Here is a 19,081-nt window from a genome sequence, read left to right on the forward strand (position 1 = left end):
TGGGCGCATAGGTCATCTGTGAGGTTTCCAAGCCTTACTCTCCAGACATCCAGGCTTTGGGCTTCTGCACTTGCCTTCACCTCTACTTAGCAGAGCTGTGTGATTAGGCTCAACTTCTCCAAAGCACCACCCTATAGGTCAGGGTGAGGACCTGTGCTTTCAAAGCACCTCTTGAGCATTTTCTATTCCTTAAAGGCCTGCCTGAAGAGGAAAATGTGATCACCCACAAAAGCCAGTCTAGCTTCAAAAGCAAACTGCAGAGAAAAGGCCACTCTCCCTAACTGCATGCCCAATCTGTGAAGCTCAAGCATTCATTTTGGCCAGACAGGCAATGTGAACACCCCATCACATCACCTGGTCCCAAGAACAGCCTGAGATCCAGGCACATTTCCTGCCTTTATCAGGCATAATCTTCTGGGTCAAAATGGTGTTTTCTGCCCTGTGGAAGAGCACCAAGGATGAAGTATCATTCAAAACAGAAAACTCTGCAATGTACCCAGGACCTCCTTAGCAGCTGAGAAGAGAAAGTGAGTGAAGTGCTGCCAGGGGGAGATAACCTTAATTCTGAACGCAGCAAAAGGGTGGACCAGGTATCATCTGTATCATGGCCAAAAGCAAGGAGCATCTGCCCTGCAGAGCAGTGCAGTGGTTAACTCCACTTTGGCATGTCTGGAATACAGTCTGTGAAAACTGGAGAGGCACAAGTGCTCATGCTATCTTTGGTCTTAGTATAAAAACTAAGTTTCCACGATTTCCATGAAGAGTTTTAGCCGGGCGCGGTGGCTCAAGCCTGTAATCCCAGCACTTTGGGAGGCCGAGGCGGGTGGATCACGAGGTCGAGAGATCGAGACCATCCTGGTCAACATGGTGAAACCCCGTCTCTACTAAAAATACTAAAAATTAGCTGGGCATGGTGGCACGTGCCTGTAATCCCAGCTACTCAGGAGGCTGAGGCAGGAGAATTGCCTGAGCCCAGGAGGCGGAGGTTGCGGTGAGCCGAGATCGCGCCATTGCACTCCAGCCTGGGTAACAAGAGCGAAACTCCGTCTCAAAAAAAAAAAAAAAAAAAAAGAAAAAAAAAAAAAGAGTTTTAAAACATGTTAAACTCTTGAACTTAAAACTATGAACATACCATGAGCAGCCTGGGAAACATAGTGAGGCCCCATCTTTGCAAAAAAATTTTAAAGTCAGCACGGTAGTATGGGCTTGTAGGTCCCAGATACTTACAACACTTTAGTGGGAGGATCGAGTGAGCCTGGAGGTGGCGGTTGCAGTGAGGTGATCGCACCACTGCATTCCAGCCTGGACAACAAATTGAAAACTTGTCTTAAAAAAAAAAAATCTGAACATGGTAATGGGGGCAAGTAATAAACTGATTTCATCACCAGGCTCACACATGCTTGACCCACCTACCCACCCGAGAATAAAGAGACACAGAACACCCATTTTTCAAGGTATTTCTTTTGTAAAGGAGCCAGATTTGGCAACTAGACTGAAAATCTTCCAAAATTCTGTACAAATGTGTAATATACAAATATACACAAGGCTTTTGCCAAGAAAAGACATCACAACAACAAATGACAGAGGTGGCTCTGGTGTCACATACCACCCAGGGCATCTCAAACCCCTAGGAATGTGAGGGGCTGAGGGACACAACATAGGCTACACATGTAAACACGCTACATTACACTATGTACACGTAAGTATAAAAAAACCCACTGTCCTCTCAGGTCTGTTCACAAGCTCTCTGGCGGGAAGGAAGGCCATTCACCAGACAACCCACATAATGGGAACTTCTTTAAGGTGGGAGGGAGAACCCTGCAGAATGAAGTGGTTCTCCCTAAGATCTATTAACAGCACAAGGCATGCCCTTAGAGAGACAGGCGGTAAGAGCGAATTCAGGAGATGCACCACGTCTTGTGCTCCTTGTCATCTCTCTCACTCCATCTCAGTGAAGCGGGCAAACATGGCTTTCCGGACAGCATCTTTGTAGGAATCGGCGCCCGACAACCCATATGCGCTGCCTTTGGCTCCCAGGCCAGCTCCTTTTAGCCGAACTTGAGCCTGGGGAAACACAGAGACTGTCAGCTGGCAGGTAGGGTATGGATCGCTCCACCTCTCACCAAACCCACTCCTTACCCAGCAGGACCACCCACCAGGAGATGGAAGAGAGGAAACTGCATATGAAGACAAGGATTTCTCCAGAAAAGACCAGGAGCAAGTGTAAGGGCTGGAGGAATAAAATGGGCTATGGAATACAGGCAGATGAAGCAAATCGCCCACCCCTGAATGCCTGCTTAGCAAGCATTCATGCCTAGGAAAGGGCCCCAAAGTACTCTTCTGAAGCATGGGAAGGCCTGGTAATTACAGGCACAGATTACACAGGACAGCTTGATGTCAGCAGAACTCAGATAAACAGGATGAACATGGTCTACAAGTCTGACCTAAGCTGTGCTCCCAGGACAGAGCAGGGACAATCACAGGTTAGCTCCTGCCTAGAAGGCCAGTGGGTAGGGGGCCTCTTGATCCTGGGATATGATGCCTCAATCTGGGCTCTGACCAAGTTAAGGATTTTTTTTTTTTTTTTTTTTGAGACAGAGTTTCGCTCTTGTCACCCAGGCTGGAGTGCAATGGCGCGATCTCGGCTCACCGCAACCTCCGCCTCCTGGGTTCAGGCAATTCTCCTGCCTCAGCCTCCTGAGTAGCTGGGATTACAGGCACACGCCACCATGCCCAGCTAATTTTTTATATATATATATATATATATATATATATTTTTTTTTTTTTGAGACGGAGTTTCGCTCTTGTTACCCAGGCTGGAGTGCAATGGCGCGATCTCGGCTCACCGCAACCTCCGCCTCCTGGGTTCAGGCAATTCTCCTGCCTCAGCCTCCTGAGTAGCTGGGATTACAGGCACGTGCCGCCATGCCCAGCTAATTTTTTGTATTTTTAGTAGAGACGGGGTTTCACCATGTTGACCAGGATGGTCTCGATCTCTCGACCTCGTGATCCACCCGCCTCGGCCTCCCAAAGTGCTGGGATTACAGGCTTGAGCCACCGCGCCCGGCCTAATTTTTTATATTTTTAGTAGAGATGGGGTTTCACCATGTTGACCAGGATGGTCTCGATCTCTCGACCTCGTGATCCACCCGCCTCGGCCTCCCAAAGTGCTGGGATTACAGGCTTGAGCCACCGCGCCCGGCTGGATTTCTTATCATTTGTGAAAACCCTACTAAATTTTGTTGTTTTTTTTAAAAATACATAATCAAAATCACTTAGAAAAAAATTATAGTGCCTTTTAAAAAAAGCTAAGTAGGTCTATGCTGACGTTAAGGATGTAAGCATTCTCAGTGATAGGGTCTGTTTATAACAAAGAAACTAGAAAGATACTATCTTTAGAAGTGGGTTTTACCCAAAGATACCAAAAATCGGGCCAGAAAAATCAAGTAGGGGTACTGCACCCATTCTTCCCTCCTTAAAAGGAAGACTGGAGGGAACAAGAATCCCACTCACTGGCAATGCTAAGGTAAAGCTGCTTCTGGATCCCAGGCTCTAAAAGTGCTCTGATCTCATCTCTGGAACCAGCCTATAAGTCTGGCACACACCGAGGCCTGACCCTACTGCTTACCTCAATGGGAGCGGTAATGCCTTGACACTTTCGTCCCAAACCAGAGCCTTCCCGCCAGCCCATGGCCTGCAGCATCTTGTTGCCTATGTTACTGTGGTCAATGCCATCTTTGGTGGGCTGTTCGTAATTCCTGCCAGTGGCAAACACACAGTTACTTAAAATAGCCAGAGCCCCAGCTTACGAACTGGAAAATGTGCACATCACATACACAGTGCCGGCATCAAACTGCTTCTTGCGCTTGGGCTCTGGAGGTTCTGGAATGCCGTACTTCTCCCGTCTTTCTGCAGCTCGGTCTCGGTATTTCATCTACATGGGAAAAAAACACTGCTGGAAATGTTCACAGACTTCAACCTATAACCATCTAATGCAACTATTCTTCAAAACTATCCCCCCTCTATTTTTAAATCTGGAGAATGCTTTTTTTAGACTGCTCTGAAATACCAAATTCCCTCGTTCCCCTCATCATATCTAAAATGTTAAGTTTGTAGATATGAATTGTGTGCAAGCAGGGGTAGAACTGTCTCCAATAAGCAGTTTTATTTAATTAGCTCCCCCCGCTCCCCCCAATCAAGCTCTTCAACCAGCCCACTGGGCCATGGGTACTGTCTGCCAAGGAGAAGGTGGAGTTGCCTGCTCCCCTCAGCATTTGGACAGGCGTAACTCCCACATCAAGGAGGCTTCCAGAGACCTGTTTAGCAGTCCCTGAGGAGGTGGAACCATAGATAGTGGGATGGGTGGGGTGGGGGAGGCAGGGAAGAAAAGCAAAAGCCTTAACTACAGACACTTCAGAATTATCTCAGGGTGGGAGATTTCTAACCCATTTGCTCATTTTTAACTCACAGGCCTGTATTTGCATTTAAATCCCTGTCCACCTGGCTGCCAGCCTGCCCCAACCACAGCATTAACTGCCTGCCCATTTATTGTGTCACAGGCTTCTCTCTTGCCTTTGTTCCCACATCTACTGGCCATGTTCTTCCCACCATTCCTTTCATATCCCATCCTTCCTTTCAATAACCTCATGTCCTGCTGTCCTCTGGGATTAATTTGAAGCCCCCTTCACTGCCCACGAAGGCTTCCCTGCCCAGGCCAAACTAGACCCTCTCTCCACAACAAAATCCAGTGAATTTAAGCAGTGAGCTCTGGCATTCAAGACCTGTGAGCAGTCTCTGCAGTGTGCTTCTGCCTTGTGCAGCTTCATGATGAAGGAACAATGTGAGGCTCACAAGGCACACAGAGCCTGGGTCTAGGCTACATGAACTACAACAGTCAGATGATAAGGGTGTGACAAATCCTTCTATCCTACCCCTGGGACCTGGAACTAAATGTTAGAAATAAAAGCTAAAGGTGATTATCCCAACATGCTCTTCCTAGTGGCAGAGTTTTCCATTCACCTCTCTTTCCCTTAGCTCCAAGGCTTCCAGCTCCTGCTCGCTCAGCCTGGATCGTCGGTAGATGTCCATGTTTTGCTATACAAAAAATTTAAAGATGCAGTAAGGACTCAGACCATCTTAATCTGAAATGTCCTAACATTAGTAACATGATTGTATTTTAAGAGCCGAAGCCCAAACCAATACACAATCACATAAAAACTATAGAGTCTGATGTGTGTGGGGCTGCCAGACTCCCTCCACCATCACTGGGAACGATTTCTGTAAGGCCATCATACGATGGCAGGTATTTATGGAACTGTCAGCACTGTTAGGGCACTCAAATTGTCTCACTGCCTCCCCTCACCCCCTCAGTTCAGCTCAGAAAAGCATGGCCACCTTGTGAAGGTCTGAGAGTTGCTGGTGCCTGACTAGGGCATCTTTGTTTGGGAACTGGCGCCGGCAGAGCAGACAGGCCATCTTCTTCCAGTCAGCTAGCTTCTCTTCCTCACTCTCAAGTCTCTCTACCAGCTCCTCCTCATTGTCACTGTCACCACTGTAAGCAGCAACCAGACCCCTCTGCGAACAAAATGGAAATGTACAATAAGTCACTGGAAATGTACAATAGGAAGATGGCTATGGCTATGTAACTGCATAAAGTATGCCTCATCCAAAACGGTAGTGAATACTCATTACTGTTATGTCAAATACTAAATCGCATTTTGTCAACTGCATGGAGCAGTCAGGTCCATGAGTGGTAGGCCTGACAGCCTCCTGTACCAACATTTTTGGAGGCTAAGAAATGGATTCCTGGGTGACTAGGTTTTCCTTTTTCTTTTGGAGACGGAGTTTTGCTCTTGTCACCCAGGCTGGAGTGCAATGGCGCGATCTCGGCTCACCGCAACCTCCGCCTCCCGGGTTCAGGCAATTCTCCTTCCTCAGCCTCCTGAGTAGCTGGGATTACAGGCACGTGCCACCATGCCCAGCTAATTTTTTTGTATTTTTAGTAGAGACAGGGTTTCACCATGTTGACCAGGATGGTCTCGATCTCTCGACCTCGTGATCCACCCGCCCGCCTCGGCCTCCCAAAGTGCTGGGATTACAGGCTTGAGCCACCGCGCCCGGCCATTCACATTTGGTTTTAAGTAGGAATCATATTAGCTAAGATGCAGCTGAGCCTTAACGTGAGACACAAACCACAGACAGGGTCTTTAAAACACTGTTGGTACTTCCTTACTTTGAGGGGATTCTCCTCATCTCCGTTTCGTACCAATTCTGGGATGAGCTGCTGCCTTTCTGCTAAGGCTCCCTGGGAAACAGAGGACAAGTCATAAGCCTCAAGTTTAAGGTAAGTTCCCATCACATGACGTAGTGGCCATTCCTGCTATTACCTTCTTCTCAAAGAGAGCAAAGCCAGCGTCTGCTGCAGCAGATTCTCTCCTTTCTTCTTCCCTCAAGGAATTGACAGGTTGAAAGCTATTTTTAAAGTTTTCTTTCTGCTTATTCAAACTCTTAGCCCAGCGTTCCATGTCTTTGGCGATCTAATGTCAAACGACAAACACCACCAAAAAACATTTAATCCCCTGTGCCATGAGAATGAGCCATTAAGGATCTTATCTCAACTACATGCCCTGTAACAAACCCCTTCTACTCTTACTTCCACCTACAAATACTTCCATTAGATGCTATCACATGTAACCAAAGTCATTCATGAATACTGCTTGAAAGGCTTTGAGATTTCCAGGGCTTTTTTTCTTAAGTGCATAGGCTAACTGACAGTCAAGAAATGGTAACAATAAGACACTGCAAAATGCTCTAAGAACTTAGTATGAGCCCAATTTTTAAGAATGCAAATAATGCTGACATAAATGCTATAACCTCCAAACCAAGAGTTCAGCCAAATACCTCAATGAGAGAAATATGGGTCATGTTCTGACCTGCTGGGCGGTTTTGCTCTTGGGTTTCTCCTTCTTCTCCTTCCCCTCTTTTGCAGGAGGTAGGCCTGTCTGCTGGTGGGAGCTTGACTCTGCAGCTGGCACGTAGGTCTCTTTCTCCCCATCCCAGTAAAGGTACTGCTGGGTTAAGGAATTATAGTAGTACTAGAAAACAAAAAACCAAAAACAATGCAGACTTTCTGCTATTTCAGTCAACTAAATATTTTGTCAAAAAAAAAAAAAAAAAAAAAAAAAAAGATAAAATATGTGTGGACTAGTGATACTTCCTGCCCAGAAAGACCCTTGGCACACCTGGTATAGGCTAAGATGATGAACTTAGCCTTCTTCTCTCTTTTTTTTTTTTTTTTAACTCTAGCAAAGAGGTGTGACACTGCTAGAATAAAAATAGAATATGGTTTCTTTAAAAAGTCTAGTTCCCAGCATGGTGCAGTGGCTCATGCCTGTAATCCCAGCACTTTGGGAAGCTGAGGTGGGCAGATCACCTGAGGTCAGGAGTTGGAGACCAATCTGGTCAACACGGTGAAAACCCATCTCTACTAAAAATACAAAAATTACCTGGGCGTTACGGCATGCCTATAATTCCAGCTACTCAGGAGGCTGAGGCAAGAATTGTTTGAACCTGAGAGATGGAGGTGGCAGTGAGTCTGGGCAACAGAGTATGACTCTGTCTCAAAAAAAAAAATAAAAAAAGTCTAGTTCCCATTAATTTAATCCCTGGGCCTAGCTAGAAGGCACCCAATTTATCTCACTCTGTTCCACAGACTGTTTACATAAACGAGGCAGCCAGAACAGGTGGACGTGTCATGGAATTCACACATCTGCCATGACAACAGCTCATCATCAGGCTCATCCACGTAGAATCCTTTGGATACCAGGCAACCGCATACAGGGCGTAAATACTAGCCTGGAGCTGGAAGGAGGTGTTGGTGAAGGAACCCAAGCTTAGCAGAAACTGCAGCAGAGGAAAGGTGTCACATATCCTCTATTTTCCAGTCACTCATTCTATCTGCTTAACAGGGACCCAGGAGACAGTGCCTTTTTTTTTTTTGAGACAGAGTTTTGCTCTTGTTGCCCAGGATGGAGTGTAATGTCTCAGCTCACTGCAACCTCCGCATTCTGGGCTCAAAGCTATTCTCCTGCAGCAGCCTCCCAAATATAGCAGGGATTACAGGCATGCACTACCATGTCCAGCTAATTTTATATTTTTAGTATGGAGAGACAAGGTTTCTCCATGTTGGTCAGGTTGGTCTCGAACTCCTGACTTCAGGTGATCTGCCCACCTCAGCCTCCCAAAGTGCTGGGGTTACAAGTATGAGAAACCATGCCCAGTGGGGAGAGTGTCTGTCTTTTCTGGGTAAGGTGGTGGACACACTTTTTTCCTTTCACTCTGTAGCCAGGCTGAAGTGCAGAGACCTCTGCTGCCTGGGTTCAAGCGATTCTCTTGCCTCAGCCTCTCAACTAGCTGAGACTACAGGTGTGCGCCACCACATCCAGCTAATTTTTGTATTTTTAGTAGAGATGGGGTTTCACCATGTTGGTTAGGCTAGTCTCGATATCTTGACCTCATGATCCACCCACCTCGGCCTCTCAAAGTGTTGGAATTACAGGCGTGAGCCACCACGCCTGGCCATAGACACAACTTCTAAGGCCACCAAGGAGAACTGACAAGGAAATAAATGGCCAGACTTCAAAAACAAGAGAAGTGGAAGAAGCATGCAGAGACTTGGCCTGCTTAGGCAGGTGGCACACAGCTTCACACTTCAATCTCTCAGAAACCACAAGTTATTAATGCCAAGTTCCTGTTAAAAATACTTATTTTACTATTCTATATATACAGTTCCCGGTCATAAATAGTTATTTATGGAGTGTTAAAGTTGTTTGTTTTCCCTTTTAAAAGTTACATATGCCACCAAAAATAAAAAAACATCACTCCATACATCTGCTAAATTCTACCCTGAAGAATATACAGGGAGGCAAAGTAAATGATGCTGGACAAAAAAGGTCATCTATTGTCTGACTCCATTTATATGGAATGTCAAGGACAGCTGGGCGTGGTGGCTCATGCCTGTAATCCTGGCACTCTGGAGGCTGAAGCAGGTGGATCACTTAAAGTCAGGAGTTCAAGACCATCCTGGCCAACATGGTGAATCCCTGTCTCTACTAAAAATACAAAGATTAGCTGGGCTACGTGGCACATATCTGTAATCCCAGCTACTTGGGAGGCTGAGGCAGAAAAATTGCTTGAACCAGGGAGTTGGAGGTTGCAGTGAGCCAAGATCAAGCTACTGAACTCCAGCCTGGCGACAGAGCGAGATGCTATCTCAAAAACAAAAATAAAACAAAACAGGCAAATCCACAGAGAAAGAGAGTAGATTAGTTGTTGCTGGAGGGGAGAACAGAATGGGTAGTGACTGCTTAACAGGTAGAGTTTCTTCCTGGAGTGATGAAAATGTTGTGAGATTAGACAGTGGTGGGCTGGGCGCGGTGGCTCACGCCTGTAATCCCAGCACTTTGGGAGGCTGAGGCGGGTGGATCACGAGGTCAAGAGATCGAGACCATCCTGGTCAACACGGTGAAACCCCGTCTCTACTAAAAATACAAAAAATTAGCTGGGCATAGTGGCGCGTGCCTATAATCCCAGCTACTCAGGAGGCTGAGGCAGAATTGCCTGAACCCAGGAGGCAGAGGTTGCGGTGAGCCGAGATCGTGCCATTGCACTCCAGCCTGGGTAACAAGCAAGAGCGAAACTCCGTCTCAAAAAAAAAAAAAAGAGAGAAAGTAGACAGTGGTAACGATTACACAACTCTGTGAATACACTAAAAGCCACTGATTTGTACACTCTAAAATAGTAAATTTAATAGGGAGAAAAACCACAATTTAAAGTTTCTAGCTAGGTCTTCCCATAAATTGTAACTTGACAAAATAATCTATGGCAATTCAAATCAAAATAGTGGTTACTGAAGAGGATACTGACCAGCAATGGGCAGGAGGACCAGGTGGGCTGGGAATAAGTGGTGATATATACACATATGTAATACACAAATGTATATACATGTAAACATTTAAAGAATTGCACATTTCAGTTTTGTATTTTTCTCTATGTGTATATTATACCCCAAAACATTTTTTTTTTTTTTTTTTTGAGACGGAGTTTCACTCTTGTTACCCAGGCTGGAGTGCAATGGCGTGATCTCGGCTCACCGCAACCTCCACCTCCTGGGTTCAGGCAATTCTCCTGCCTCAACCTCCTGAGTAGCTGGGATTACAGGCATGCACCACCATGCCCAGCTATTTTTTTTGTATTTTTAGTAAAGACGGGGTTTCACCATGTTGACTAGGATGGTCTCGATCCCTTGACCTCGTGATCCAACTCCCTCGGCCTCCCAAAGTGCTGGGATTACAGGCTTGAGCCACCGCGCCCGGTCACCCCAAAACATTTTTAACCCTAAAATTAAAACATACTCTCCAAATAAAAATTCCATTTTAGTGGCTTTGAAGAAGTTAAAACTAATCAGTCATATATTCTTTTGCAGGAAAGAGTTCATTTTATGCCCTATAAATGCACTAAGTAAACTAAGATACTTCTAGTGAAACTGAGGAGGAAAGCAGCGCATTTACTTGCGAGTTGGGGTCATAATAGAGCCCTGTTGTCGGATCATAGTAATATCCTGAAGACTCATCATACTGGTAAGTGGACGTGTCAGGTACTGCTGCAAAAACAAAATCCAGTACACAGTCATTCCAGGTAAGAACTGGCTTTATTTCAAATTCTAAGTCAGTAAGATGCAGCAGGCCTAATGTTTCTTCTCCGTCTCATATCCCCAAGTGTCCCTCTGATACCCGCAAAGGGAGAACTCTTACTAAACAAAGACAACAACTAAGACCTTCCAACTGTCAACAGCCCCATGAGGTTTGGCTTACCATATTTGGTACCAGGAACTACACCAGTAGGGGAAGCGGCTGGGGCCTGTGTACTTGTGCTAGTGCTAGGCTGTGCTTCCTCAGTCTGGAAAGAACAGCAGCTTCAATATAATTTCAACTGTAAAGCCTTTCAAGAGAGCTAAATCACTGCAATCATCCAGGACGAAGGGCTCCCCTGGGACACACTGTAGCAATAATCTAAGGCAATCCCTCAGCAAAACACATGTTGACAACTTTCTTTTTTTTTTTCAAGACGGAGTTTTGCTCTGTTGCTCAGGCTGGACTGCAGTGGTGTAATCTTGGCTCACTGCAACCTCTGTCTCCCAGGTTCAAGCAATTCTCCTGCCTCAGCCTCCCAAGTAGCTGGGATTACAGGTGTGTGCCACCACACCCAGCTAATTTTTTTATTTTTAGTAGAGACGGGGTTTCACCATGTTGGCCAGGCTGGTCTTGAACTCCTGACCTTGTGATCCGCCCGCCTCGGCCTCCCAAAGTGCTGGGATTACAGGCATGAGCCACCATGCTCGGCGACAACTTTCTTTCTAAAGGTCAAGTTGAAGCATGCAGAAAGTATAAATACACAGGTGAAATTTTATATTTAAAAAATATATGCACATATATATATATATAAAATTATCTAATATTTGTAAGATGATAGAAAAAAATAAGGTTGAAATGTGTATGTTACTCAATCCTGGCTCATATGACAGGAAAGGGTAATACTCATACAGCAAAAAACAGTTTCCCCATCAGCCACGAGTTCTGTATAGAGGACAACAGGATTACCGGAGAGCCAGGTGGATTGGACGTTTGATTATACAGCTGAGGACTCTGAGACACTACAGCCGCTGAGGTGGTGGTCACTGCCGTGCCTGATGATAAACACATGGATTAGGGAGAGCCAAGGCACTGAACACCAAGCCAAACATCTTCATTTGTAATGCCCAATCTAGCCTTTTGTCATTATATATGTCAGTTCCTACGTATCCTGGAATCTGTAACATTTTCATTTTCTTTTAATTCTACTAGATATGATATACAAAGTTAAGGATTCTGGCTAAGAAAATGTCCCCTACATTTTTTTTTTTTTTTTTTTAAAGAGTGGGAGTCTCACTCTGTCGCCTAGGCTGGAGTGTAAGTGGCACAATCTCAACTCACTGCAACCTCTCCTGTCTGGGTTCAAGCAATTCTCCTGCCTCAGCCTCCCAAGTAGCTAGGATTACAGGCGCCTGCCACCACGCCTGGCTAATTTTTGTAGTTTTAGTAGAGATGGGGTTTCATCGTCTTGACCGGGCTGGTCTTGTACTCCTGACCTCATGATTCACTGTGCCCGGCTATGCCCCCTATATTTAGAGAAATGGACTTGTAGCTTTTGGTCCAGTTAAGACATTTAGTCATACTTCTTCAACCATAGGTACTTAAACAAAGGTAAGAGAGAGACAAAGTTTACTACCTGATGTAGATGATGCATCAGATTCCAATCCTCCAGCTTGTTGCTGATAAAACTGCTGATAATCCTGTGAGTACTGAAGAAAAGTCCACCATTTAAGCTGCTACTCTCAGACACACTCTGAAAGACTCTAAGTTAAATGCTGCTAAAATCTACCTACTTGAGCATATTGGGCATAGCCATCTTGACCTGGCTGCAGATAACTGTAGTCAACACTGCCTCCTTCGCCACTTTGAGACTATAAAACATCAAAATGAGACAAAGACAAATTTAGTGGACATCGAGGAAAAAAAACTCAGAAGAATTTCCTAAAAATAAACTCATACTGCCAGGCCCGGTGGCTCACACCTGTAATCCCACTTTGGGAGGCCGAGATGGGAAGATCACCTGAGGTCAGGAGTTTAAGACCAGCCTGGCCAACATGGTGAAACCCTGTCTCTACTAAAAATACAAAAATTAGCCTGGTGTGGTAGCATGTGCCTCTAATCCCAGCTACTTGGCTGAGACAGGAGAGTCACTTGAACCCGGGAGGTGGAGCTTGTGGTAAGCCAAGATTGTACCATTGTACTCCAGCCTGGGTGATGAGTGACACTCCATCTCAAAAAAATAAATAAATAAACTAAATAAAGAGATCGTATTCCAAGTACCACAGGAGAGGTCATGTCTATGAATCTGGGCACCACCACCACACTACCCTGAGCAAAAAGATCCTTCATCTTACCTGGGTGGATGACCACTGAGCAGCAGCAATGGCTGTACTAGCTACAGAGAAGGCGCTGACCCGGTTACCATCTGAGAGGACCAAGTCTCTGAAACCACAAAGGTCCAATCATGTGATTCTATCTCAGTATTCCCACAATTAGTGCCCCTATACCACCAAAGAAACAGTGATTCGCTCCACCCTTTGGCAGGTTTCAAAAGCCAGCAAGGCCACATTTCATAGGGGTAAGGCTCTTCTTGGGGAAATTCCTGAGTGAGAAAGTGGCCCTGTAGTATCACTGTTCTACTTTGTAACCTGTCATCTAATAAAGCATTTTTTGGATGTGCAATGATACTAAAAAAGGGAAATTTACGGTACTAGAATTAAGCACTATATACACAAAGCTACTAGCATGCTGTTCTGGAAGGAAAGGACTATTTCCAGATGGGTTTGCACTACACTGCTGCAGTTTGCAAAGCATGTGTTCTCAACCCATCTGCCATGCTTGGCTTTCTCCTGATCTGAAACCATTTCAGGCAACTTCATCAACAGGTTATAGAGGACAGGAGGGAATAATCTCTAAAAGACGACAAACGTGTCCCTCCCGGCCTTGGCAATCACGGAGGACCACAGTGTCTCAATATACTTGGGGTACAGGCTTGGTGTACACTTGGCACGCTGTACAAATGTGCAGATGCAGTAGATTGAAATAAGGACAATGATGCCACTCACTTTCTGGCACTTTTTGCAAAGTCAACTCCAATAGTTTTGCCATCAATTTTCAAAGGAGGATGAAGACTCTGTAATATTTGAAGCAGCTGAGAAGCATCCTAAAGAAGAATGTCAAGAAAAACAATTTTGTAATTAAAAATCTCTCCCTACCATCTATCCCATTCAAAGAAATAGTTTTCTATCAAACAAACAAACAAAAGGCAATTAATTCCTTACTGTGTTTGCAGATATGAAACCTCAAGAATAAGAAATACCTCTCTTTCCTCTAGGATGTGAAGGTTACCAGTACTACCACAAAAGAAAATGCTGAACCAATTTAAAACCAAGTACATCCAGCACTTTGGAAGGCCGAAGCAGGTGGATCACCTGAGGTCAGGCATTTGAGACTAGGCTGTGCAAAATGGTGAAACCTCATCTCTACTAAAAATACAAAAATTAGCCAGGCCTAGTGGTGGGTACCTGTAATCCAAGCTACTCGGGAGCCTGAGGCAGGAGAATCACTTGAACCCCAGGGGTGCAAGTTGCAGTAAGGCAAGATCATACCACTGCACTATAGCCTGGGCAACAGAGTAGGACTCCATCTCAAAAAAGGACAATAACAAAAAACAAAAGTACAAAGGACTAAAACGTGGCTCAAAAATTCTGCCAATTAGCTGCCTATAGGTATACACATTATTTTTATTACTTACTGAAGTTATCAGTCCTGTAATGTAGCAGTGCAAAAACTGTCATTATGGGCTTCAGGAGCCTCAGACATAGTTTCAAAACTGGATGAACCACATTTGCCTCTTAAAGCTGTTTCTTTTAAAAAGGAAAGAATCGATGAGAACCTCACCATTGCAGAAGACAGCTGCACAAATGCGAAGCCTCTGTTTTGCTGGGTCTGTTTGTCTTTTATGAGGCGAATGTTATTGACTGCTAAGGACGCATAAGGAGACAGTGCTGTCATGATGGAATCCACCACAGTGTGCGGAGCTATGTTCCGAAGAATGATTGCTAGGGGCAAATGAGACAAATGACATAACCCATGCATTCCCATCACCAATGTTTTCCAAGACAGGGTCAAGTACAAACAAATCCATTTGTGGTGTTCCTAGTGTATTTTCCACCCTGACACAGAAAAGACTCTAAAAACCCAATCTTTTATGGGACAATCCGAAGCTGCTGCTGTTCCTTAAAAAGGGTAATAGAACAGAAATTTCCAAGTGAGGCAAATTTTTAACATAAAGACCAAAAAATCATATATGAACTTACTATCACAGTAGTAATCCACAGACTGAACCGACTCTGTGGTTCCAGGAGGCACTTCCTGTTCAGAGTCTAGAAGGGAAAGTAATCCAATTAAAGACAAACAACTAATGTATTTTCACCAAAGAAATACATTAAAACCCCCCAAAGTTTTTATTTTTATTTTATTTATTTTTTTATTTTTATTTTTATTTATTTATTTATTTATTTATTTATTTATTTATTTTTTTTTTTTTTTTTTGAGACGGAGTTTCGCTCTTGTTACCCAGGCTGGAGTGCAATGGCGTGATCTCGGCTCACCACAACCTCCGCCTCCTGGGCTCAGGCAATTCTCTTGCCTCAGCCTCCTGAGTAGCTGGGATTACAGGCACGTGCCACCATGCCCAGCTAATTTTTTTGTATCTTTAGTAGAGACGGGGTTTCACCATGTTGACCAAGATGGTCTCGATCTCTCGACCTCGTGATCCACCCGCCTCAGCCTCCCAAAGTGCTGGGATTACAGGCTTGAGCCACCGCGCCCGGCTTATTTTTATTTTTTTGAGACGGAGTTTCGCTCTTGTTACCCAGGCTGGAGTGCAATGGCGCAATCTCGGCTCACCGCAACCTCCGCCTCCTGGGTTCAGGCAATTCTCCTGCCTCAGCCTCCTGAGTAGTTGGGATTACAGGCACACACCACCATGCCCAGCTAATGTTTTGTATTTTTAGTAGAGACGGGGTTTCACCGTGTTGACCAGGATGGTCTCGATCTCTTGACCTCGTGATCCACCCACCTCGGTCTCCCAAAGTGCTGGGATTACAGGCGTGAGCCACCGTGCTCGGCCAAAGTTTTTATTTTAACCACATCTAACAATCAGTTTTTTTCTTTTTTAAGCATTTGTGCCTATAGTAAAACCTCATTAACTCTGACACGGTTAATGCAGAATGTGAAAACTGTGCAAGAGTGTGACTGACACTCCGCTGCACTAAAGAAAGGCAGACATAGAATGCAAACCAGGTGAGCAGACTTAATTCTGGAAAACAAAAGAACTTTCTGTGCTCTCACAATCATGAGCAGCATTACCTAATCTCAGGGAAAAGGTTTAAAGAAAACGGACAAGTTACTTAAGTACACTAAAATCTATACTTTCCTCAAGCTCACAGTGAACAGCCCTATTAATCTGATTTTTGTTTTGTTTTTTAGAGGTAGGGTCTTGCTTTGTTGCCCAGGCTGGAGTGCAGTGGCATGACCATAGCTCACTGCAGCCTTGAACTCCTGGGCTCAAGTAATCCTCTCACCTCAGCCTCCTAAGTAGCTAGGACTACAGGTGTGTGCCACCACACCCAGCTAATTTAAAAAAATTTTTTTTTTTTTTTGTAGAGGCAGGGTCTTGCTATCTCTTGCCAGGCTGGTACTCAATTCCTGTCCTCAAGTGATCTTCCCACCTTGGTCTTGCAATGTGGTGGGATTACAGGCATAAGCCACTGCTCCCTGCCCCAATTAGTCAGGTTTTAATGCATACTGCAAACAGCTGAATCTAGTCTTACCAAACTTGTCTGCTCCACATCGGAAGCATTTTAGTCTTTTCCTGAAATTGTTAAGGCAGCACTGAAAAAAAAAAAAAGTTTTATCTGTAATTATTTCTCACATTAGGCCAGGCTTTCTAGTAACAGTAACAATAGGGCCATGGGTAGGTCCCAGTAACTAACAGAAAAGCAGAAATTCTTATGTAGCTGAGACATGGGGATATAAACTAAAAATTCAGAATGTTAACACTATAAAATCTCCCACGAAAAACAAAGTTTGTTGTATTTTGAAGAAGAATCCCATTTTCATCAAGCCGAGTAAAGTGTTCAGTTCATTTGAAAACTCTACAGTTAAGTCACTGGTGAGGTTTTTCCTTTTATCAACAGAGCACTATACGGACCATTCTACAAATATAAACACAAGGTAAATTAACCACTATCTAGTTCCCTATGGGACAGGGGACAGAGTCTGAGCACTCTCAAAAATATCAATGTCAACATCCAAGTTCAAAATGGTAAATTGTATATAACTTTAGCAGGGTTCTCAACTATTTTGATTAATACAGCTAAAAGACGACACCAAAAATTGAGAGCTCTAGAATTCAATAAACAGTAACATGAAACACACCTAAAATCTTAATCACTGGGCTTAGAACCTGTATCTTTTTCATTTTTTGGGGTTTTTTTTTTTGAGACGGAGTTTCGCTCTTGTTACCCAGGCTGGAGTGCAATGGCGCGATCTCGGCTCACCGCAACCTCGCCTCCTGGGTTCAGGCAAGTCTCCTGCCTCAGCCTCCTGAGTAGCTGGGATTACAGGCACACACCACCATGCCCAGCTAATTTTTTGTATTTTTAGTAGAGACGGGGTTTCACCATATTGACCAGGTTGGTCTCAATCTCTCGACCTTGTGATCCACCCGCCTCGGCCTCCCAAAGTGCTGGGATTACAGGCTTGAGCCACGGCGCCCGGCTTGGGTTTTTTTTTGAGACAGAATTTCACTCTGTCACCCGGGCTAGAGTGCAGTGGCATGATCTCGGCTCACTGCAACCTCTGCCTCCTGTGTTCAAGTGATTCTCGTGCCTCAGCCTCTGAGTAGCTCCAATTGTAGACATGTACCACGATGACCAGCTAATTTTTGTATTTTTAGTAGAGATGGGGTTTTGCCATGTTGGCCAGGCTGGTCTTGAACTCCTAGCCTCAAGCAATCCACCCACCTCGGCCTCCCAAAGTGCTGGGACTACAGGCATGAGCCACGATGCCTAGCAAGACTGCCCATGCATCTTAATAAATAAAACCTCTAGTTCTATTATCTAGTACCAGTGTAGGAGGACCCAAGGAAAGTCACAAAGCATGAATATTATTGGTGACTGAGTACTAATATGCTTGTTTGGACAGTCAAATAAATAGAAAAACAGCAATATCCTAAAGGAGTTTTGTCTATTTGAGAACATATGCTTACCTTGTTACAAAGCCAATCTTCAAACTTAGGTCTGGGATTACTATAATGCATTGCAATGTGCTTTCCTTGAATCACCAACTTTTTCTGTAAGAAAAGAAGTAATTAGTTATTCCCATTGTGAGGAGCATGTGTCCATTTTCCCAGGGCAGAGCACACTTCGGAAAAATCAGTGCTCTGGAATTAAATGGACAACATACGGGGAGGACCAACCACCGCCACCTATACTCTGCCCATCCAATCCTTCAGATAGGCAGTAAGAGAATGGGATGCGGAGTAAAGGTAAACGGAGTCAGGGAGTGCTGAGAAAGCTGTCAAACACTAAACGCTGACTTGCACCAGGCCGTGTCTCCAGCAGAGACAGAAGTCCTAACATTCAGCATTGACAGGCTGCCTGAGTGTGATAGTCTACTTCAAAAAGCAGAAGACACAACTCTCCCAGTTCTGAGATTGTCTCCTACTTTTGCTCTTAGCACGGAGTCCTTGGGCTTTGCTTCACTTTTTCCCCAGTCCCCCATCCTTACACAAAGTAAAAGCCTTTATGTTTCTCCTTCCCCACTCTGACCTTCTGCTTCAGGATGTGTCCTTTGTGGGGAAAGGGAGGGGAACTCATTTATAAAGGGAATCTGGTTACAATTCTTTCTCAAGAGGGACTATTCTGAATGCCACCAACTCTAAAACAGCTAAATGAGATTTTTTTTCCCTTGCCAACTGCAACCATGTCATGTCCTAGGTGACAGATGTGTTTTTTTCACTAAAATAGATGGTACTCTCTTCAAGGTAACCAGGAGGCCAATGAAGTTTCTTCAGGGGGGTAGGAAAAGCTCATAAATGCATATACCACCTCACCCTTCAAGTCAACCATATGACTACAAGGACTTCACTTTAAAAGGTCAAAACTCTCAGCTGAATCAGTCTAGCCAAGAGTATACCTAGCACCTACCCCTAAAGAGCCTTCATTTAACAGGAGCATTTTTTCTTTTTCTTGGGGGTGGGAGGATGGAGGATGGGGGTGATCTGACACTATCAGAGCAGATTTAAGTAGGAGGTTAGATATCCGGATTTTAAAAAGGAGTCTAACCCCTCTAAACATACATACTGTTGAGCAATTTGGTTCTTG

At 44.7% G+C, this 19,081-nt stretch overlaps 1 protein-coding gene across 2 annotated transcripts in view; it reads right to left on the reverse strand.

The window, feature by feature from the left end:
* Positions 1 to 1,445: 1,445 nt before the first annotated feature.
* RBM5 (RNA binding motif protein 5) overlaps positions 1,446 to 19,081 on the reverse strand; it is a 37,681-nt gene continuing 20,045 nt past the window's right edge. Inside the window, exons 7-25 of one of the 2 annotated variants that reach the window (XM_003936642.3) lie at positions 17,965 to 18,048; positions 16,526 to 16,586; positions 15,008 to 15,073; positions 14,589 to 14,749; positions 13,754 to 13,851; positions 13,043 to 13,130; positions 12,482 to 12,559; positions 12,325 to 12,397; positions 11,658 to 11,743; positions 10,872 to 10,956; positions 10,569 to 10,660; positions 6,933 to 7,094; positions 6,387 to 6,536; positions 6,233 to 6,304; positions 5,395 to 5,574; positions 5,020 to 5,094; positions 3,837 to 3,934; positions 3,629 to 3,758; positions 1,446 to 2,064 (exon numbers count right to left, since the gene is read on the reverse strand). In XM_003936642.3, coding sequence (XP_003936691.1) covers positions 1,939 to 2,064; positions 3,629 to 3,758; positions 3,837 to 3,934; positions 5,020 to 5,094; positions 5,395 to 5,574; positions 6,233 to 6,304; positions 6,387 to 6,536; positions 6,933 to 7,094; positions 10,569 to 10,660; positions 10,872 to 10,956; positions 11,658 to 11,743; positions 12,325 to 12,397; positions 12,482 to 12,559; positions 13,043 to 13,130; positions 13,754 to 13,851; positions 14,589 to 14,749; positions 15,008 to 15,073; positions 16,526 to 16,586; positions 17,965 to 18,048 — 1,965 coding nt within the window. In that variant the 3' untranslated portion in view covers positions 1,446 to 1,938. The remainder of the gene's footprint in view (positions 2,065 to 3,628; positions 3,759 to 3,836; positions 3,935 to 5,019; positions 5,095 to 5,394; positions 5,575 to 6,232; positions 6,305 to 6,386; positions 6,537 to 6,932; positions 7,095 to 10,568; positions 10,661 to 10,871; positions 10,957 to 11,657; positions 11,744 to 12,324; positions 12,398 to 12,481; positions 12,560 to 13,042; positions 13,131 to 13,753; positions 13,852 to 14,588; positions 14,750 to 15,007; positions 15,074 to 16,525; positions 16,587 to 17,964; positions 18,049 to 19,081) is intronic. The other variant, XM_010347134.3, reaches the window with a different exon arrangement.

Source organism: Saimiri boliviensis, chromosome 8, assembly GCF_048565385.1.
Source record: "Saimiri boliviensis isolate mSaiBol1 chromosome 8, mSaiBol1.pri, whole genome shotgun sequence".
In the NCBI taxonomy this organism is placed as follows: domain Eukaryota; kingdom Metazoa; phylum Chordata; class Mammalia; order Primates; family Cebidae; genus Saimiri; species Saimiri boliviensis.